At 37.0% G+C, this 21,954-nt stretch overlaps 5 protein-coding genes across 14 annotated transcripts in view; 3 read left to right on the top strand and 2 right to left on the bottom strand.

Annotated features, from left to right (window-relative positions):
* Positions 1-341, top strand: part of LOC104823823 (eukaryotic translation initiation factor 3 subunit J-like) — a 3,015-nt gene extending 2,674 nt beyond the window's left edge. For both annotated transcript variants that reach the window (XM_010555563.1, XM_019203663.1), the window contains exon 8: positions 1-341. In XM_010555563.1, coding sequence (XP_010553865.1) covers positions 1-30 — 30 coding nt within the window. In that variant the 3' untranslated portion in view covers positions 31-341.
* Positions 342-617: 276 nt separating this feature from the next.
* On the top strand, positions 618-4,918 carry LOC104823824 (pre-mRNA-splicing factor 38B). Of its 7 annotated transcripts, none has more exons than XM_019203744.1 (5): positions 620-750; positions 1,378-1,678; positions 2,833-2,924; positions 3,385-3,456; positions 3,936-4,024. In XM_019203744.1, exons 2-4 carry the CDS (start codon positions 1,388-1,390, stop codon positions 3,413-3,415), a joined length of 414 nt encoding a protein of 137 aa, XP_019059289.1. In that variant the 5' UTR covers positions 620-750; positions 1,378-1,387; the 3' UTR covers positions 3,416-3,456; positions 3,936-4,024. The 7 variants fall into 7 exon arrangements, with proteins under 7 accessions (XP_010553869.1, XP_019059289.1, XP_010553868.1 ...); XM_010555566.2 differs by having other exon boundaries at positions 628-750; positions 1,372-1,678; positions 2,833-2,913; positions 3,936-4,918; XM_010555565.1 differs by having other exon boundaries at positions 629-750; positions 1,352-1,678; positions 2,833-2,913; positions 3,936-4,918.
* A 106-nt stretch (positions 4,919-5,024) lies between these two features.
* On the bottom strand, positions 5,025-10,395 carry LOC104823826 (glutamate decarboxylase 2). Its single transcript, XM_010555568.2, has 7 exons — positions 10,246-10,395; positions 9,816-10,020; positions 7,623-7,823; positions 6,638-6,936; positions 6,079-6,248; positions 5,935-5,987; positions 5,025-5,640 (listed from the first exon to the last, which is right to left on the bottom strand). Exons 1-7 carry the CDS (start codon positions 10,326-10,328, stop codon positions 5,200-5,202), a joined length of 1,452 nt encoding a protein of 483 aa, XP_010553870.1. The 5' UTR covers positions 10,329-10,395; the 3' UTR covers positions 5,025-5,199.
* Positions 10,396-13,419: 3,024 nt separating this feature from the next.
* LOC104823827 (growth-regulating factor 4-like) lies at positions 13,420-16,629 on the top strand. 3 transcript variants are annotated; one of them, XM_010555569.1, is made up of 5 exons: positions 13,420-13,508; positions 14,463-14,648; positions 14,977-15,358; positions 15,746-16,125; positions 16,318-16,629. In XM_010555569.1, the coding sequence occupies exons 2-5, from the start codon at positions 14,483-14,485 to the stop codon at positions 16,326-16,328; spliced, it is 939 nt and encodes a 312-aa protein (XP_010553871.1). In that variant the 5' UTR covers positions 13,420-13,508; positions 14,463-14,482; the 3' UTR covers positions 16,329-16,629. The 3 variants fall into 3 exon arrangements, with proteins under 3 accessions (XP_010553871.1, XP_010553873.1, XP_010553874.1); XM_010555571.1 differs by having other exon boundaries at positions 16,321-16,629; XM_010555572.1 differs by having other exon boundaries at positions 13,439-13,508; positions 14,565-14,648.
* A 453-nt stretch (positions 16,630-17,082) lies between these two features.
* On the bottom strand, positions 17,083-21,094 carry LOC104823828 (cytosolic isocitrate dehydrogenase [NADP]-like). Its single transcript, XM_010555573.1, has 15 exons — positions 20,893-21,094; positions 20,187-20,230; positions 19,958-20,067; positions 19,643-19,680; positions 19,442-19,519; positions 19,262-19,315; positions 19,079-19,180; positions 18,853-18,938; positions 18,664-18,767; positions 18,470-18,538; positions 18,270-18,385; positions 18,084-18,118; positions 17,795-17,937; positions 17,563-17,685; positions 17,083-17,376 (listed from the first exon to the last, which is right to left on the bottom strand). The coding sequence occupies exons 1-15, from the start codon at positions 20,939-20,941 to the stop codon at positions 17,295-17,297; spliced, it is 1,233 nt and encodes a 410-aa protein (XP_010553875.1). The 5' UTR covers positions 20,942-21,094; the 3' UTR covers positions 17,083-17,294.
* Positions 21,095-21,954: the final 860 nt, after the last annotated feature.

The following is a 21,954-nucleotide window of genomic DNA, read 5'->3' on the forward strand; positions in this document are numbered from 1 at the left end:
GACGCTCTTGATGATTACGACTTCATGTAAAAACAACAACTGCCCGCCTTTTTTTTTCCGCACATTTGATCAGTCAGGAGAGCCAAGTTCAGATCGCCGGTGGTTTATAGTTCAATATAAGGAAACACAGTTTTGGAGATATTGTCTGTCAATGTTCTCTTAAGCTTCTTATTGCAGCGTTTGTGGAGGAGAGGGTTCGTGTTTTGCTTTTCTGTCTGTATAACCCTTGGAAAGATTTTCTTCCTCTTAAAGTGTGGCTTCATGTTTCAGACCTTGTTATATCCTCGTCAACTTTTTCAGTTCAAGTTACTGTTCGAATTGAGATGCGTTGTTGTTTGTTACACGTGTTTTAAATCTTATTGAAAAATTCTTGTTTTGTTGATAATAAAGGGGATTCTTGTTTTGTTGATATTCTTTAATTATAATGTTTATTAATATAGGAGAAAAAAAAATAATCACTATTTTAAATTATATTATATTTTGATCACTGATATAATATATAAATATAAATTTCCACATTTAGATTTTTTTTTTTAAGATAAAGAAGAGCGAAAGAGGACCAAAAAGTTTTATTGGGTTAACTCTGAAAACTCGAATAAATTAGGGGGGCCATATCTAAAAGTCTCCCAAGTTAAATCTCCAGGCGGCCACTATTTCGAAGTTCGATCGGCGTTCCTAGGGTTTGTTTCGCTAACTCTTCGTCCTCTGGAACCAATCTTGCAATCTCCTGCGTTGTTCGTCGAATTTCAGGTGTCTATATCTTTTTCGTGGCTTTGTATTCGATGGGTTTGATCTGTTTTCTAGTTTGTTTTTCTAATTCGGAACATTTCGTTAGCCGATTTCGTTCGAATATTCAGTCTCTTTCTTCATTTGCTACTTTCTTTGTAGATTGATCGATTAGGTTACCTTAATCTGATATCAATTGAATTTTGAATTCACTACGTGGGAGAGAGGTACCGCCATCTAGCTTCTGTTTGAGATTTCTAGGGTTTCGAATGAAGCTAGGATCCTATTTGGTGATTGAAGCTTGGATCTTTTTTATTTTGAGCTGGTACCGCCATCTATTCTTTTTTATTTTGAGCTGGTCTGTGGTGGTTGTAGTTTATTTTGAGCTGGTCTGTGGTGGTTGTAGTTTTTTGAGTTGTCATGTTAACAAAGATAATTTTGACAGTAGTAAGTTTTTGGTGTGCGAATTATTCAATTTGAGCTTGAGAACGTCATAAATGGCATCTTAACATGAGAAAGTTGTAGAAACTCTGGAAGTTGGGGTAATCACACTCTGCGAATGGATAATGAATCTGCTTTTTTGTGTCCCTTATAAGTTGAATTTCTTGTCCATGGTTTGACTCAGGTTTTTATGTCTCTGTGAAGTAACAGTTGACGAGCAATGGCGGAGATACAGTCCAGTGGAAGGCCTATTGACTCGTTGCTGGAGAAGGTCCTTTGTATGAACATTCTATCTTCCGACTACTTCAAGGAGCTCTACAGGTTAAAGACTTACCATGAGGTAATCGATGAAATCTATAACCAAGTTACTCATGTGGAGCCATGGATGGGTGGGAATTGCCGCGGTCCTTCAACAGCATTTTGTCTGCTGTACAAGTTCTTTACCATGAAGCTTACTGTGAAGCAGATGCATGGGTTGTTAAAGCACACAGACTCTCCTTTCATCAGAGCGGTGAGTGGATTCTTTAACTATTTTTATAAAGCATTTTATTGATTGGGTAGAATATTTTTATTATTGCTTATATGTTTTAGATGGTTATGGGCTCATGTAGATACTTGATAAAGCACAGACACCCCTGATGCTTCCACATTTCTTTTGGTTCTGTTCGTAGAATGAGGAACATCTATTCTTAATGCTACTTCTGATGATGTCATCCCATGTCATAATTACATTTAGATATAATTGTATGGAGCATCTAAAAATTGTTCTGAATGTTTGTTAGATTCATTATAACATATTAGCTACTATACGCTTTTAAGCCTGTCACAGCATAGCAAGCGAGCGCTCGTGCACTCACGCACTCACACAAAGTAGTGAGGCTATCGAAGCATGCACACCACATGTATTCTTGTAGGCTTTGTACTGACGTAGTGATATATGTGTTCTGTTGTCCTATGGAACTTGATTCTGGTGAGTTATTAAGTCTGGATTGTTTGTTACAAGTCAAATTTATCCATGAAAAGGTAGCCTTTCATGGGTCCAGAAATATAATGATAAAGCCAATAGCGATCAGGTAATAGAACTCTTTATGGTTTTCATTTTAAAAATTCTTTTTCTTCCCATTTTGAAGAATAAAACGAGCATGTGCATAATCATTCTCATGTTTTGGTAACAGATTTCCACAACCACAAACAAGGTTGGGGTGTCATTCTTTCTTTGAGTTGCTGAGACTTTCTCCTTCCCAAATAAATAAGACCTTTCTTTGCTAGCAGTATCTGCAAATCAAGGTTTGAGGTGTCTTCTATTTTAGTTTCTCTGACTCTCCAAAGTCACCTTTTTCCCGATTAGCGGTTACAAACTGGTGTTAGTGATAAACCGCATCTGTTTGTGGTACTTCACTTTCAGTCAGGAACTGTTGTGCTGGATAAAAGTAACTCTAGGATTTATGTAAAGTTCCTGTTTTTTCACTTGTCAAAACTCATATGTTGCTTTGAATTACTGGAGGGGGGGTGTTTATTATGCACTTCGCGTGGTTTGGATTTTCCTAGCTCTACGCTAGTGTTATTTGCTTCCTAATTTTCATGTCCACCGTCCACGCATTTTGAATGATGTCGTACTGTATATTTATTGGATTTAATCTAACCTATAGGAACTTAATTTTGCAGATTGGATTTCTCTATTTAAGATATGTTGCAGATCCAAAAACATTATGGACTTGGTACGAACCATACATCAAAGATGATGAGGTAAGCACCTGGTATGTCAACACAGAATCACAAATTGTTTGACACGTTTTTCTTCAATATATTACATGCTCAGTTCTTTGAAGGAAAAATGTATGCAAGCATCTTTCGACAGATTTGGGTGTACTTAATTTTCTATTGCAGTCTTGCATCATGATTTAAAATTTATTTCCTTTATTCAGAATCATAGGAAGTCTATCACAGTATGTTTACTCGCCAAATTGCTACAATGTATGGCTGATCTTGATTATCTAACTTTATAGTGCCTGTAACGTATTTCACCTCCTTGGTTTTCTTCTCTTTCAAGGATACATGGGATCATGTTTTTTTATCTGTCTTGAAAAATGGTCGTAATTTTTATTAGTTAATCTAGTAGAAACACCAAATTCTAGTGTTTGAACAGAGCTCATCAGTACGGTTGAAGTTTGTATTACTATTTGTTAAACCACTCATAAGTTTGTATATTCTTTTCAGGAGTTTTCACCAGGATCAAATGGACGGATGACAACAATGGGTGTATATGTACGCGATTTGCTTCTTGGATTGGTAAGTCATACGCATGCTTACGTTTGTACTCTCTCGTCATTGTTCCCTGCGACTAGAGTTTTGTGGTACTCCACTCATTTATGAATCTGTATGTTTCTTGGGTCTATCAGTGAACTTTTAGTTGTGCATTTCTTTTACAGTATCAGTATGGAGACTCTTGAGGTCATATGGTAGAGTGAAATTTGCTGTGTTTATTGTCATCACCCTTACCAAATAAAGCTCAGGTGTAAAACTATTCCTCATTCAAACATTCTGTTGAGTTGTGTCATCCTCATAGGTGCTTAGAGGCAATGCTTAGAGCACTTGGGGAAGTGTGATATGAAGCCTTCTTTATATTTTTCACTTGATATCTTAACTTTTATTTTTCTTCCCATGACCTTATATTAACTTGGGAATGAGGCGATGTTGTTGTTGTCGTCGTTGTATTCTCCCTCTTGTGCTGGGGAAAGAACCTGATCTTTCTCTTTCGGCTATTGCAGTACTACTTTGATACCCTGTTCCCGCGGATTCCTGTTCCTGTCATGCGCCAGATCACATCAAATCTTGAGAGGATGAAGTTGCCGAGTAAACCTTCTGGTTCGACCGGTGACATGAATCTCGGTGCTGAAGACAGCGCCCGCCGTCCGCCTTCTGTAAAAGCTTCCCTTTCGGTTTCATTTGGACAGCGTGCTCCTCACCGTGCTTCTACTCGGGGCTCATCTCCTGTCCGTCGTCCTCCCCCTCCTGGGTATGAGAAAAATGGCAGTGATGAGCAAAGGAGATCCCCACGTAGGAGCCAGAGCCGGGACTACTCTGATAGAGAGTCTGACAGGGACCGGGGTCGGGAACAGGAGAGAGAAAGGGACAGGGATCGAGAGAGAGACAGGGACAGGGACCGAGATAGATATAGGGAAAGGGAGAGAGACAGGGATCGAGGATATGATTATGATAGGAGATCAGGGCGTGATTATGAAGGAAGAAGCAGACGGGACTACGATGATTATGATGATAGGCGATACAGAGACAAGCGTCACGAAAGGAGAAGCCGGAGCAGGAGCAGGAGCAGAAGCAGGAGCCGAAGCATGCAAGTAGAGCGAGAGCCGACCCCAATGAGAGACGCCATCAAGGAGAAATCATCAGCACCCTCAAGCAGCAATCTCGCAAAGCTCAAGGATATATATGGCGACGCCACTAATCAGAAAGGAGAAGAAGGATACGGGACGAGGCGGGATTCGAGTTCAGAAGAAGTGATCAGGCTCGGTGGTTCCTCCTGGAGGTAAAAAGAAGAAGAAAGAGGAAGGATGATACATAAGACTTGGTATAATATTTGCATAATGTAAGATTTTACTCTTTTTAGATTCGTGAGGAACCGACCATTCGTAGATCTGCTGTCCTAATTCAGACACGTGATATTGTTTGCTTGTTTTAGGGCTTTTGTCTTTGACTTCCGTTCTTGGAGTTCTTCACTGCCTTTTCTCTTCTACGCCAGTTTTTGTCTCATAGGTTGGACGGCAATAACTCGATCTCTTGTTTATACGGGAAATTGTGTAAAAAACCATTAATTAAATAATTTGTGCAAAATCACTATATGATTTTTAATGTTAACAAAATAATAATAATAATAACGAACTGTTTTAAACAAACACACAATAGCCAAAGTGAGTTCTCTGCACTCTTAAACACCAAACACCAAACATAAACAAGCACACACACACAGAGACATATCTTCATTCAGACAAACCACAAAGCCACAAACCCTCTTTTTCAACACACTCCGTTCATCTTCTTCCTCTCCTTCACAAGCTTCCTCCACCCGATGATAACCTCCATCTGTCTCTCCTCGTCCGTCTTCTTCTTCTTCTCCGAAATCCTAGCTGGCAATGCGTCGAGCTCGTGAAGGACCTTCTCGATGTCGGAGACGAGCCTCTCGGCCAACGTTCTCGAGAAATCTTCCCTCACGACAACGCGAAGAACGGTAATGTGCTGAGCGTCGGCTGGCATTGTGTAGGCGGGCACGATCCATCCAAAACGACGGAGCATTTCGGAGATCTCGAACTCGTTGTGTCGGCTGTTGTCTGTGAGGGAGAATGCCACGAGGGGGACCCCTTCGTCTTTGGAGACAATGGTGAAACGGCCTGTCTTCTCCAGTCCTTGTCTGAGGACTATCATGTTGTCTCTGCAGTTCTCCATTATGTTCTTGTACCCCTTTTTTTTTCAGAAAAAATCCCAAAATCCTTTGTTAATACAGTTTCCATGGTGTACATCACTGCGACAAAACACGGCGTTTCCAATGCAATTTGCAAACGCAAAATTTGTTGCAAAACGTTGGAAATCCGCAACGCTATAGAACGTTGCACCTGTTTTTGGCAATTTGCAACACATTTTTCCAACGTTATTAAAGTCGTGGAAAATCTGCAATGCTTTCTAACGCACGAAACGTTGCAAAATCGTTACACACAAAACCCACACATATAAGTTTCTTCGTTTCGAGGGACTCACCTCGTGGCCAAGACGAATGAGCTGATAGTACTGAGCAATGACTTGGCTCGAACCTTACAATTCCAAAACATTGATCGCATTATACAAACAAATACACACAAAAACATGTAACATGTATGTGTGTATATATATGCACACAGATACCTTTGGAGAAGTTGAGAGTAAAAGTTGGCTGGTCGGCGCCGAGATAGTTGATATGGAAGATAAGCTCATCAGGCAAATCATCCTGACTTCTCCAAATCACCCAACCAATGCCTGCATAGACCAGACCGTACTTGTGTCCGCTCACGTTTATGCTCTTCACCAACGGTAGCCTGAAATTAAGGTGGTGGTCAGTTCGGTTATTAACCACATAACCAAACCGATCCGAACCAAATGCCACGTAACCGTATCCGGACCGAATCCGATATAAGAACTGAATCAGTGTAATTCTCTAAAACCGAACCCAAACCAAACCAAACCAAACCGAAAACCAATAACAGTGGTATTTGCTAACAACATAAGGGAGACAATCAATCAGTATAGATTAATCCACACAAAAATAACCAAAAAAGCAAAGCAATTTTTTTTTTTGTTGAGAAATGAGTGTTTTTCTTCATAAAAACCGAACCGGACTGATTCCAATATAAAAACCGAATGGTTTTAGTCTTTTTTTTAAACCGAAATAAATAACCGAACCGAAACCCAAAATGGAAACCCTTACCTGAAGTCCCACTCGAGATCGGGATACAAGAACGGCGCTATGAACCCTCCGCTAGCCGCATCGACGTGGATCGGAGTGTTCCATCCCGTCCTCTCGTTCTTGGCTAGCAAGAGTTCGTTCAAGCGCTTGACGTCCTCGAACTCGCCGTTGAGAGTAGAGCCGAGGATAGCGGCGACGCAGATAGTGTTCTCGTCGACCATTTCGACGGCTTTTTCAGGGTCCATCACGTAGTACCCTTCCCTCAGCTTCACTTCTTTCAGCTCAACTTCGAAGTACCTTGCGAATTTTTCCCAGCACACCTGCATTGCATCGTCATCCCATATCTCATATCAAATATTATTCATGAACATTACCAAAAAAAAAATATTATTTATGAACATTTTTTTTAACATTGAGTTGTATTTAGAGAGAAGGGTAACCGCAATGAATCTGATGTGGTAGATATAACAAAGCTATCAAATATACCAGACGGCAATTTTAGTAACTAGTAAGTATGTTTTCTAATCGTGAAATCCACGTGCTAGATGGGTCGTAGCAAAACCAAAGCCGATTTTAATATAAAAATGGAAAATATATAAATTTTTTAAAACCGAACCTTAACCGAATTAATCCCAAACGAATATGAAAATAATCGAAAAAAACCAAACAAAATCGGAGATTCCTTTGGAAAAGAATATTATATCGATAACAACTGAAATTGAACAGAACAAAAAAAAAATCAAATGGATATTGTTTTCTAAAACCGGAGAAAACCGGAACAAAAAATAACCGAACCAAATATAATTCGAACCGGTATCCAAACTTAAATATCCAGTTATCCACCCATGGTCACTGTTTTGTGGGGAGAAAAAAAAATCATTCATCATCGTACCCCTGAATTTTACGAATTTTGCTAAAAAAACCCTAATTTACTAATCCTTTCGCTTTCAACCCTTTATTGTGGAGAAAGGACAAGACAAAGAGAAGGAAAGGAAACAACGCTTACTTGGACATTGGCACCGGTGACGATGTTGGGCTTGTCGAAGGGTTTACCCTCAGCTTTGCGTCTGTTCTGCCACTTGCGTTTGAAGGCCAAACCGGCCAACATTATTGCCTCCGACGATCCCACCGTCCCTACTCCCACCGCCGTCTCCGATTCTCCCAACGGCGCATTGAACAACCTCGCTATCATGTTCACACATCGGTTCTATATATACATCCAATATAAAACATAAACCCATTACCATCTTTGAAATCGTTATACACATATTTCTAATCTAATAAAAAAAGGTTATATTTTTACATGTCTATCTCCGTACACTATAGATGTATCCCATAATAAGAAGCGATCAAGATTCTATTCACATCCCACATAATGGACTCTCTTCTTCTGATTTGTTTTTATTTTATTTCTTCTTTTAAACTTTTGTATTGATCATACTTTAGAATGCCTTTGTTGCTTACGGTAACGGCTCCGCATTCATCGGATTTGTCTACTCACGTCAGACCATTTGATGACACTCTTCTCCTATAATCATCCGTCATATCATACCCTTTTTCTTTATGAAATGTAAAATTGTCCATTATACTCCTTTTACTTCTCCCACTTCCCAAAAGAAAAAAATTTTGTGGTTACCCAAAAGGGAAAAGGATCAAGTGGAGAGCACAATACTACTATTACACATGGTTAAATGCTTTCCCATGACCCCCCTTTAATGTAAGATATGATTCTCTGGCCTGCGGAGATTATACATCCCATGCCACACGGTGGGGTGACGAAAACAAAAACAAAAAACGAAAACAAAAGGGCTTGCCTCAATCCTACCGCCAAAAAAAATGCAATGTCTTAAAAACATAAAGAAACGAGTGCAGAAATGGTGGTGCAGTGGTGTGGTTTTCTCATTTCAAAATTACGGGACATCACTAATTATATAAAAAAAAAACATATAGAAACTACCCATATAAGGGGAAAATGATTAAAATATATCTACATAAATGCATGTAGCATGCAAGCCTAAAAGTCATGTGCAAACAACAATTGTATGGAGTCTTTTTCTAACATCATGATATGTATGATCATACCTTAATCATTGATATAATATATAATAATTTTAGAATTTGTTTTTGTATCAACCCTTTTAATTAAGATATCGAAATGGTTTTTAGTGAAAATAATAATATACTTCTTCTTTTTTGTAAATTTATAATTTTTCCCCTTAAAGGGGGGAAACAAAATATCTATGGAGAAGAAAAGTCAAGCGGACAAAGCACGTATACTCAAAGCGTGCGGTAACATTCACACGCAGGAGTTGCCGACAAACCCATATTGTGGTTTCGTCTGTGAATTGCGATGTCTCGTCCCCATTTCCTGTCGCCTTTCATTATCCCCTGTTTGGACCTTTCCTACTTTCTTTTATAAATTTATGCCAAAATGTATAAAAAACTTTCTTCGCATTATATATATATATATATATATATATATATATATATATCATGTTTTGAAATTTAAATTGTTTTAGAATAAAGAATTTTAAATATCAATTAGTGTTGTTCAAAACATTTGTTTTAAAATATAAATATACCTAATATAAAACAATTACAAAATAATTATTATCAGCGGTATTGGTATTTGGGAAATACTAAGATATTTAATATATACAAAATATCTTCTATAAAAAACTGAAAAATTAGAATTAATTCTGAATACAAATTCAGAGAAATCGAGAAAAATAAATATATTATAGGGTCATTTTGATATTTAAAAATATTTTACGAAGTCTGCAAGTTTACTTTTCCGCGTAATTTGTAGATAACAGTTTTTTCGTGTATATATTGCTCTTTAATTTCAAAATCAATATCTTTTAAAATTAGGTATGACTCTTGCTCCCGGTTTAACACTTGTCATACATCAATTAAACCGGATCAATACCGGTTCGATGCTAAACCGGAGGACATTATCGGGTCCGAATCAAGTGGGCCTCGAGTATTCATAACAATGAGAGACTAGTGGAACCATCGTCATCAGTAAGAAAACGAAAGTCTCTATTCAACTATAAAAATATCTAATTTTGTAGAGAATTATGGTTCAATATAATTAATATAAGCTTTTTTTTAAATGAATATTAGCGTATCTACTCTCTAGCCAAATTTGCTTGCTTGTTAAGGAAGAATAACCAATAATAATAAGAGAGAGAGAGACCTGAAGCTCAGTGGTGACAGGGTACTCATCCATGTCGACGTAGTTTTTGTTAATGGAGGCCATAATGAGCTTATCGCACTCCGGCTCCATCCACGTCGTCACGAACGACGCCAGATTCAGCCTCGGGTTCCCATCCAGCATCAGCTCGTCGTTTATTATCTGATACGCCGCCTCCTTCGGTATCGAGTTCTCCGGCATCTCGTACCTTCGATTTCAAAATCCCCAATCGTCTTCAGTTGTTTCAATTTCGAATTTCGAATCATCGTCGTCATCATACTAAGATTTGAATTTCTAATCATTATCATCATCAGACTAAAATTTTGAATTTCGAGTCGTCATCATCAGACTAAATTTCGAATTCGAATCGTTAATCACTCTCGTTACGATCCGACTAAATCCGCAGAATCAGATGATTAGTGCGATGACTAACCTGGGAAGTGAGGTGCGAACGTAGCGGGATGCGAAGGTGGAGCTCAAGGACTGGTCGCCGCCCACCGCCTGTGTCAGAACCATTTTTGGTTTTAGAAAGAGAAAGTGATACGCCGTGTAGGGGGGGAGAGAGAGAGCAGAGGAAGATAGTGCAGAAGGCGCAGAGAGGACTCTGTTTATATATAGAGACTCAGGAAGGGGGGGGGGGAGAGTTTAATTTGCTATTATCTATCAGTAAAACAAATTTCAACCAACATTTTATTAAAACAAAAACTCTCATTATATAACAAAAATTACATCAGATCTAACCAAATTTATTTAGGACAACAGTAACAGGATAAGAACACAAATTCAACCACATAACAAAAATTATAAAAAAAAACAAAAAAAAATTATTACTGGATTCATTAATAGTATAATAAAAAAATATCAGTTAAATTCTATTAAAATACATAGAAAATTCATATTAATTTTTCTTATTTTTTTTTAATTTAGTTTAAATAAGAAAAAACAAAAAAAAAAACTAACTTTTGAAAAACGTCCAAGATATAATTAATCCCAATAAACCTTTAAAAGAATCCAACAAAATCTCTTAAATTAAAAAAAAAAGTATCCATTTAAAACCTCATTAATTTACAAATCTAAACATCATATAAAAATACAGAAAAAAATATTGTGATACGCTAATTTAATAAAATATAATTGTTCTAAAATATTAAAACTTTAAATAGATGTGTTTTTAAATAAAAGGTTTTTGAGCTGTTCAGTTGATTTGTATTATCGATAGTTTGAGGTATGAATGGATTCTTTGGGTTTTCTTCTCTGAAAATAATCAAGAATAATTTTAATAACACTTAGCAATTATATATAGACAATTTTATAATATTAGAAATAAATTAAATTTATGGAGAAAGTAGAAAATGGGAAAAGTATGTTTTTCCAAATATGTGGACAAGATTTATTATAGGTGGTCCAGTTGGGATTTTTAGGTGTAAAATCATAACTTTAGTGACAGGTTAATTTAGCAACCGGATTTTAGTTTAACGAGTGTGTGTGTGTGTATATATATATATATATCATATATACATATATATATATATATAAATTTGTTTTCAGTATAAGTAGAATTTTGAGGGAAGTTGTTTTTCAAGTTTCAACATAAGTACCTGTTTTTTGTGTTAAGTTAAAAGAATGTTTTATATTATTTTTTAAGTGATATTCTTTTTTGAATTATAGGATTTGATATGTTGCCCAATCTGGTGATGGATATTGTAAAATTTGGGTTTTTTTTTTGGTTAAAGAAGTTGAGTTTTTTCATCATGTAAGATTATTTTATTGTTCTAAAAAGATGCATGCATATAATTTATACACACACACATGTAGAGAGAGAGGCATATCCACTTTTTTTTTTACAATAATACAACGAGGGCATATGTCCGTTTATTTAATTAGAAAAAGTGAATTTCTTTATAAATTATATCCCAATTTTAAAGAAAATTAATAAATGATCCGGTAATAAAATTAAGTTTGTCTCTATAAAATTATACGCACATTGTCTAGTTTTAGTAGTTGTATTTATGGTTGTTCTAATTAAGTCTGCCATACTGTATATCTGCTGTATTTAGATTTTATAGCAATAAACTAAATTGGAATTTAAACTGTTATAAAACATATGAAATTGAATTTTAATTTGTGATTAACTCTCTAACCTATTGTTAATATTAAAGATAGAGATTTAGATTATAATATATAAAAAACTCCACTAAATCGAATAACATGTAATCATATATGAATTTAATCTAAAAATCGAAAGGATGTAAGTTTTTTTTAAATAGACTAATTCGAATTAATTTTTTTTTAAACCGAATTCAATCAATGTTTTTTTATAAAAATTAAATGGATATATTTTTTAAAATCTAATTGAATAAATGATTAGATCAATATGGTGTCGTTTATATTACATTAGACGGATTGATTATATGAAGTCTACTTCATTTGGAATTAGTTTATTTTCTATTTTGATTGCTTTTGAGGATTTAAATAAATAAATAAGAGAAAAAAGGGTTTATATAAGTGTCCATCCAACTTTAGCTTTGTGAATAAAATAATAAAAAAAACACTCCTTTAATGTTTTTTCGACTTAGCAAGTAAAGAATATTAGCAACTAAACAATCAATTTATAGAGAATCATTTTATACTTTTGAATTGCATCTGTCTTTTAACATCTATTAGACGAAGTTAATAAAATTAAAAGCTTAAAGTTAAATTTTCTAATATAGGTGGTGGAATATCCAAATTTAATAATCAAAGAAATGGACCCTACCTTTCCGAATGGAGCAACCCTATCAAATTGAATGCTCTGTAAAAAAAAAATCTAGACCAATTTATTTGATAAAAAAAGTTTTAACTCATATCAAATATGATTACAAAACCGAATAATATATAATTATAGCTAAACTAAATCCCATAAAGCTTGAATGAATGTTATTTTTCTAAAAACGAAAAATTGAATCCAAATTAAATCGAATTAAAAATACAAAAAAAATGAAAATTTATATGAAAGATATGTATTTTTATCATTAAAAAGGGAATATTAATCAAAATAGAATCAAATGGAACCCAACGGATTTAAATATAAAAATCGAACTGTTATAATTTTTATAAATTCGAAATGATCGAATCCTAATGTTAAGTGAACCGAACTCAAACACTTAAATCGGGCGTTTCGGACCGCATCGCAGTATTTTTGTATACCGAACCGAACTATTATCGATTCGAATCTGAACCGAATACTGAAACGTCTCCTCTATTAAAACCCAAGATGATCATCACCCCTTGTAAATCTCTCAGCTCGAATACTAGCGGCTTACAGTCGGATACCCATATCAGTTCTTTGGAATTCTCTTCTCTAAAAAAAAATTCCATTGTTCGATTCCTTGCAACTTGTTTGTCGTTATCCGAGTCAACTTCCATTGAACATCCGACCCAGCCCCTCTTCGGTACAATATTCCTATGTTATTGTACCGGACCAATCTATGATTGATTTCGTTTATGTATAAGGGGGTTCATTTCACTAAACTAAAGTTTCGGGGCAGGGTCGAGATTATTAAAGTAGTATAAGGACTGAAATGTAATAACGAAAACTTTGTTTCAATAGAGGGAAAAAATGGCAAGAGGGGGGCCGTGTGATGGGTGGTCTCGCCAGTTCTCCCGTCTCTCCATTGCTGCAAACCTTCTGGCTGCCTCTTCAGTCGGCATAGCCCGGTAAGATGCTGCTTCTTCTTCTTCTCCTTCTGCTTCCTCTCTCTCTCTTGTTCTTTCTCCGTTGCGAGTTGCCGGTGTGGGTCTTTCCGTTTGGCTACTGTTGACCGAGATTTCACCGGGAAATCTCTGGACTTCGAAGGTCCTGACCGGGGGTCGTTGTCTGTGCAAGTTGAGATGGCTGAAAAGCCGTGAATCGACCGATTTCGCTGCGACGGTCAGAAAAGAAAAAACTTGATTTTGGTTAGGGTTTAGGTCTTTTTTTTAGCTGGATAAACCTCATTTTTTATATCCTTTTGAAATCTGAGCGACATGGGCTACCCGATGGTCAATTTCCGTGAGGTCGCGGGCAACGACCGTTGCCGGCGACCACGCAGGGGATCTAATCTGAATTTAGTTTTGGCAAAACATGCCGAAAAAGTTTTGAAATTGGATTAGCTTCAGTTCAGCAAATTAGAGTTATTCAATCATTGTGTAAGTTTACTGGTAAAAGTTGATCCTAGGAATCAATAGTTACTAATGGATTGGGAACCCTTAACATTGGCTTTGGTTGAACGAGAAGCTTCCGGGAAGTTACAAAACCTGATTCCTCCGGGGTTTGAACTTTGAAGACCGATCTAAATTGGATTTTCACTCGAAATCGAATCTTAGGCAAGGAAAACTTGGTGGCTAATTTTCTTTGTTCTTTTGCTCATAGACACGAGAGAGTGGAATTTAGAGATAATGCAGTTAGGAGGGTCATAGGCTTGATGCCCCCAAAATTGTTTTGATGTAGTGATTGATGTTTGGGTGCGCATTAATGTTGGTTGATACTCAAGTTGTATTTAGAATCTAATTCGATGCTTTTTGGGGCTTTGCCTTAGTTACAGATTTTTGGCGTTAAAACTATCATGGTATGTGCATTTTGTTCCTGACGTTAGGGTTTCATCTATTTTAATTCTTTGATCTGTCTTTTAGCAATCGGTCGGGGGAGGGTGATGAAGTCATCATCACCATTTTCAGTGTCACAATGGCAAGAACTTGAGCACCAAGCCTTGATCTTCAAGTACATAATTGCAGGTCTTCATGTTCCTCCTGATCTTATGGTCCCTATCCAGAAGAGCTTTGAGAACATTTCTCATAGGTTCTTTAACCACCCCTCTCGTAAGCTTAAGTCTCTCTCTCTCTCTCTCATCTTTCTCCGTTAAATCACTTTTTGTCCTTTTTTATATGATCTCATACTTCATGTCCAAGTTATTCAGGAAGTTGAGTATTTACTATTTAGCTAAAATATTTGGTAGTAAAATGTTCTTTAATTAGAATAAGCTGATAGAATCAAGAAATTTGTTTTTTTAGCTGACCCATGTGGCATCCTTTGTGTGTGTGAAGGAAAGAATGGCATTGGTACAAAGTATAAATGCATTTGTTCGCACTGATAAGGCAGAACTTAATTTCACAGGAATTGCTTTTTTATCATGTCTGTCTTGTGCAGTTAGCTATTGTTCCCTCTACGGGAAAAAGATTGATCCAGAGCCTGGAAGATGCAGGAGGACCGATGGGAAGAAATGGAGGTGCTCCAAAGAGGCACACCCCAACTCCAAGTATTGCGAGCGCCATATGCACCGTGGCCGCAACCGTTCAAGAAAGCCTGTGGAATCATCAGTTCAAACTAATAAAACAAGTACCTACTCGTCTCCTTTGTCTTCTAGTGTGACATCTTCATCGTTTCCTGGTGGTGGCAATGCTGCAAACTACCAGAGTCTTCCCTTGCACAGCTTTGGCAATATGCAACCTGCAGCTGCTTCTTTGAACCACAATCAGTCGACCTACAATATGGACTCAATTCCTTTTGGAATTCCAAGCAAGGATTACAGGTATTGCTCTTCATCGCATAATTTTGATCTGTCAGTTTTCATTGGTAACACTCAATGGAAGTCCTTGAAATGTTTAAATCATCATATGATCTTTTCATTGTTGAAATAATACTGTCCTCGGGAAACGTAGAAAGTTATCTCTCCTGCATGTGTAACACTCAATCAAAACGTAGAATCCATGTTTAGACATCTTTAGATAGAAAAATTGCTTCTTCTTTTTTGTGGGCAATCATCTTCTTTATATACTGATGGGTATTTTCTGCTGATTCAATTTTCCTGATAAAGGTTGTCGCATATCATTGTCCATTTGCTGATTCTGATAGTTCTTTGACTTGATAAATACTTGCCAGCTTTCTCTGTTTTCTTTAAATCTGTGGAAATGCCCAGGTATATGCAAGTGCAAGAAGGGCTGAAGCCTGAGTCGGTTGAGCATAGTTTCTTCTCGGGCGCTTCTGGAAGCGACAGGAGGGCTCAGACAAGCTTGTTAGAAAACAATACCACTTGGCCAGTAATGCTATCGAGCCTGCATAACAGCTGTGCACAAACCTCGTCCTTCCTCGACATTGACTTTGCATCGAGAGAAACCACTAAACAAGATGGTCAACCTCTCCGTCCCTTCTTTGATGAATGGCCAAAGGCCAGGGCCCCTTGGTCAGGTCTTGAAGATGATAGATCAAACCAGACGTCATATTCAACAACTCAGCTTTCCATATCCACTCCTGTTGTTTCGTCTGATCTCTCCGCTGCTAATTCCCATTCCCCACATGGTGAGTTCCTTCATTTTCTTCATTTTCTTTCTCCTTACATAAATCTAGACGAATCTGAATAAACTCTGCATGCTAATACACACACGCAAGGATTAAGGAAATTGTGTTCCTAAGCAAATGGACAATTACGTATCCTAACCTGTAAATGGCTTCTCTGCTCTTTACTCTGGAAACATTTTACGAATGCATCAGCAGACACTTAGGAAATGAAGCCCGGGATCTCAGGGAATGCGAAAAAGGACGGGAGAGCGAAACCGCCTCTCACGGGTCCGGTTCGTGGCTGGAACTCGTGTTTTATTTTATGCCTCTGCTTATGCTTAGTGACCTTTCTACTTATGTTTGGAATAATAAGCACAGAGGTAAATGCAAATACTGTTAAGCTGTGAAATCCAGAACACCCGTTGTTGTTCTGGATATTTGTATGGAGAGGCAATGGCATTTTTCTCCATGGTTCCTCTGCTTCTCTTTCGCTCATGTTCCAAAAGATGTGATTGTTCTTAGTTCTGTTTGTGGTTGCTTTAGTTTTATTTATGAAGTATTTCGCGAGCCGAGTTTTTTTTCGCTCGTAAAATATCTCCGGCCGAATTTTTGTTGACACGTGTCGTGTATACAAATATCCAGTAAAATGACAAAATATGGGTATCGAAATAAACACAGACACAAAACCTAAATGAAAAAAAAAAGATTTTTAAAAAAGACCCAAACGAAAAAACCCGCCAAACAATTAGCGCAAAGTTACTAATAAGTAATAAAGAGACCTGTATATGCAAAGAGATTGTTGAGCCCAAAACATTACTCTTGTATAAATGTAGACCAATTTTAGTAATCACTTTTTTGAAAAAAAAAATTAAAAATTTATTTGTTTTTTAATATAGATTTTGGTGTTGTTTTTTGAAATGTTAGTAAATATGTTTTCAATTGATTAAATCGGTATTTGTTTAACAAAAAAACACAAAATTAGAAAAATATTGAAATTAATTTCAAATATAGCGAAATCGTCAAAAAGTAGTGAAAATATTTCAAGAACAACAATTTCAATCCTTTGTTTGGTTCTCTCATTTCCTCCGTAAAGTTCTCTCCTTTATTCTTTTCCCCAACCAGAGAACTAAACACCATTCATTACCCACCGAGTTATGATCGAGACAAGACTCGGCTGACTGAGTTCGAGCCTAGAGGCCAATCCTTGCTTTGAGCTCATCAGCAACAGCATCGATGAACTCCTCAGTGTTCAAGTAGTGCTCCCTCGTGAGCCTGAAATCACAGTGATACAAAACATAAATACCCAAAAAAAAGACGTAGACTTTATCTTTGGAGAACATGTAATTGTATCCGAAAACACAGCGATACAAACATAAATATGAAAAAAGTCAAGGACTTTATCTTTGGAGAACATATAATTGTATCGGATAACCCGAGAAGTCAGATTATTGAACTTACTTTGAGCCGTGGATGATGAGAGCGAGATCTTTGGTCATCTTCCCAGATTCGACAGTGCCAACGCAAGAAGCCTCGAGTTTCTCGGTGAAATCCAACAGTCTCGGGTTCTCATCTAGCTTGGCCCTGTTCACAAATGGTTTGGATTCAGTTCATAATCATATCTTTCTTCTGCAAAAATCTGCGATAAAGACCAAAAGGCGATGATTTTCTCTTTTTGTTCTTCTGGTTTTACCTGTGTGCAAGTCCTCGGGTCCAAGCAAAGATGGAAGCAATGCTGTTTGTGCTGGTCTCACCTCCTTTCTGGTGAACCCTGTAGTGACGGGTCACAGTACCATGAGCCGCTTCAGCTTCAATCGTCTTGCCGTCCGGACAAACCTATTGCCAAAAAAACATAACATCGTATAAGAAAGAAAACCCAACATCTCTTAGAGGTACCACTAAGGTCTTAAAATGCCGTTAATGAGAGCACTAAGGAAACACAGAACAAAAGGTTGCCATGATCGTTGAAGACTAAGAATTACCAGAACAGACGTCATCAGTCCAAGCGATCCAAACCCTACGCAGATAGGATGTAGCAGAAAAAATTAGCTAAACCCGAAAAATCTTGGGTATCTGGTCCGTGTCCAGAACTGTTCATCAGTCCAAGGAGCTACAACACATACGGCATGCTTATGTAAACAATCCAATGTACGGTAAACCACACAAACCTTGGGCCAAGAAATCACTCTGGACATCACCATCATAGTTTTTGCATGCCCACACATAGCCTCCCTCACTCTTAAGAGCATAAGCCACCATGTCATCAATGAGACGGTGTTCGTACCTAGCAAATTTTAATAATTCAGATCATCGGTAAATAACAAAGCACGGTGATTTTTCAAGGCCGAAGAAGTAGATGGAAACTCACCATATTCCAGCAGCCTCAAACTTTGATTTCCACTCGGCTTCATAGACTTCTTGGAAGATGTCCTTGAATCTTCACAGAGAAGGAAACGCATAAATAGGCATGAAAGGTTTAACTAGAAGTTGAGAAACTGATTTCAAAAACCACAACCAAGACTATTCGACACTGACCATGATACGAATGAATCAAGAACATACCTTCCATCGTATTTCTTAAGAATGGTGTTCTTTGTGCTAAGATAAAGTGGCCACTTCTTCTCGTAAGCAGTGGCCATGGATGCCTCAGCAAAAGAACGGATGGACTATATTTCCAAAGTAAATATAAATCACCACATGAACAAGTAATTTGACTCCATGTGGAATATAAAACTAAGTAAAAAATAGTACCTCATCGGTGTTGTACATGGCCAAAGAAACACCCCCTTCACCAGTAAAATTGAAGACTTCCATTTCTGTCTTCCCATCTTTTCCCTCTGGAAATCAATAAAATTATTATATTAGAGCTTTTTTCTTGCTTCCCAAACAATTATTCAAGAGAAGAAATGAAAAAAGATTTCGAGATATGCAATGTCAAACTCTAAACCAGATAAGAAATCATAGGTTGTAAGCTTACCAAAAACCAATGTCAGTTTTCCAGGCCCCTTGATCACAGTGTCAGTGGCACGATATTGATCACCAAAAGCATGTCTTCCAATGCAAATGGGCTTTGTCCAACCTGGAGAAAAACAAGCCTTGTCCTAAGATTCACCACAGCAATACAAAGGTTAATGCTGCAAGCCTCAGCGTCTATAACTACCTGGAACGAGCATGGGAACATTTTTGCAGATGATTGGTTCTCTAAATACAGTTCCTGTAAACAAGGCCGGCATGGAGTAAGTAACAGAGAAGGGTATTAGATAAGCTTTAAGTTTACTAAGATGAAAACAGAACTTCTTCGAGGCCCCGTCGTCTAGGACAGAGAGGCTGTATTTCGTACCGTTAAGTATGTTCCTAATGGTCCCATTTGGACTTCTCCACATCTGCTTTAAATCAAATTCCTTGACACGAGCTTCATCTGTTGGAAAAAGAGAGTTACCAAGTCACAAGAAAATCAACATAACAATGACATCACAAAAAGAATTGCCAGAGATTCAGTTGCGAAAACACTATGTGTGTGCGAACATATGTCCAAACAAACCTGGAGTGATAGTAGCACACTTGATTGCCACGTTGTACCTAAACCAAAATGCAACTACTTAATTAATAGGATATCCCACACAGCACATCAGAGGTTCAACACAAATTCATCTATAGAATATTTTCTACAAGATTTAGTTCAGTTACGACAACCAACGTACAGCCTCAACTACTTACAATGCAACTGTAAATGAAACATGGAAAAAAAAAGTGTAACAGAGAAAGGGTAGAGAGATGAATGACACAAAAAGAAAGTAGAAATAGACGCAGTTGAATGGTTATCCAATGGAAAACTTAAGCATGTTCAAACTCATACTTCAGAGTGGCTTCAGCACTTTCAACAGTGACTTTGTCATCCGTGGCATCACGGTGAGGAAGACCGAGGTCGAAATACTTGATGTCCAACTCCACGAAAGGCAAAATGAGCTACAGACATATAAGCAAATACACATAAACATAACTTCGAATCCATCTTGAACAGAGGGACAAAAAATATACATGGCATCAAAATTGATTCGATGCTTGATCTGTATGCAGCTCATTACCTTATCCTTGATAGACTTCCAGATAACACGAGTCATTTCATCACCTGCGTAATAGACCCAAGGAAGCAAGGAAATGAGTGTAAAAGAAACCAACTTGTACCTCGAGCTCAAAGCATATTAGTAAAAAACCACAGAGAAACATGTCAAGAATGGCGCAAATTGTATCTAGAAGCAGCAGAAACAGACATCCATAGAACAAACATTGAAAAGGAAACATTTTTTCAGATCTTCGACCCAGAAGAGTTCATGCATGATGGTAGATACTCCTTCAGCCACATTTCCTCAGTTTCAAATTATGAATCAATTCTTAATAGGCATTGACTCCGACCGAAATCAGAATAGATCTGTCACCAGATAAACTTTTTCATTCAACCTAATCAACCAAGCAGCTTTTTCACTGAATCCTCAACCATTTCTAAGGATCTGTAGCGAAATCTAAGTCCAGAACAAGATTACCTCAAAAACCCAAGGTTTACGTTAAAAATACGATTGCTACAAAAACTATGAACGTATTTTACAACAAAAATGAATCAGACATGGAAGAAAAACCAGGTTGCGCATTTCCAAACGCATGTCTCACTGGATCAGATTCAAAAGAACATAAAACTTCTTCAAAAACTAGACAGCGAACGATAAACCAATCATCACCAACGGATTCGAAACCCCCCAAAAAAAACAGAGATTCGAAGGCAATGAGAGATCTCACCGTCCATCTCGACGATGGGATTGGCCACCTTGATCTTCTCAAACGCCATGATGTTTTTTGGTTTCAAGCGAAACGGATTTAGTCGATCGGATCAGATTTCTTCACCGACCTCTGGAGATCGATGGGCAGAAGATTTTCCGGCGGAGAAGCGAAGGTCGTCTAAGGAGAGAACTTCTCGTGAACGACAAAGAAGCAATGGATACGGAACATATATAGGCGTGAAAAGCTGGAACAGGGGGGGGGGGTTGATTTATGCTAATTTAAACTTTTTGGAAAACTTCGTTTTCACCCCTGTAATATTATTTATTTACATTTTCTGCCATCATTATGATGTGTAATCCCCTCATAATATATACTCAACTCCCCCTAAATGTGAGTAAATACATAGAATAGAATGCAATGCATCAATATCTTGGGGTTAGATATATACATTATATAGATCTATTTCAATCTAATTTCATAATATATTCGTAATTAAAATCTCATAGAAAAATACAATATTTATTTAAACGAAATGTCAATTAAAATTAGCTTTATTCTAACTATTTTTACCCACAAAAGTTTGGAATATAGTTTTTATAAGAACGATGGATTCGAGGTCATTTTCAAGATTTCAACGTCACATGGATTTATATTCTTCGAAAATTTCCAAATGCATCCATTTTTTTCCTGACGATTGACAAATAAAACTGCCCAAAATTTCAATAATATTTCAAGTTTATCCAACCGCCCGATGTTGACGTCTCTGTTGCAGGTAGCATCCACTGACACCCATATATTTTCTTTTATTATTTAACTTTTGTGGAAATAGTTTTATGGATACAAATATATTTTTCTTAAAAAGGAAATGAATAAATTATAAACACCTATTTTTTTTCCTAATGAAAATATTTATATGGATAGAAATGTATTCTCCTTAAAAAGAAATAATTGAAATATCTTTATCTGTACAAACGTGCATATATATATATATATATGTGTGTGTGTGTGGATACGTGATGTTAAGTGAGATAAAAATGTGGAGGAATGTCCCCAGGATTGGACCCACGGCTTTTTTGTGAC

The sequence above is a fragment of the Tarenaya hassleriana genome, unplaced genomic scaffold, assembly GCF_000463585.1.
Source record: "Tarenaya hassleriana unplaced genomic scaffold, ASM46358v1 Cleome4, whole genome shotgun sequence".
NCBI lineage: Eukaryota > Viridiplantae > Streptophyta > Magnoliopsida > Brassicales > Cleomaceae > Tarenaya > Tarenaya hassleriana.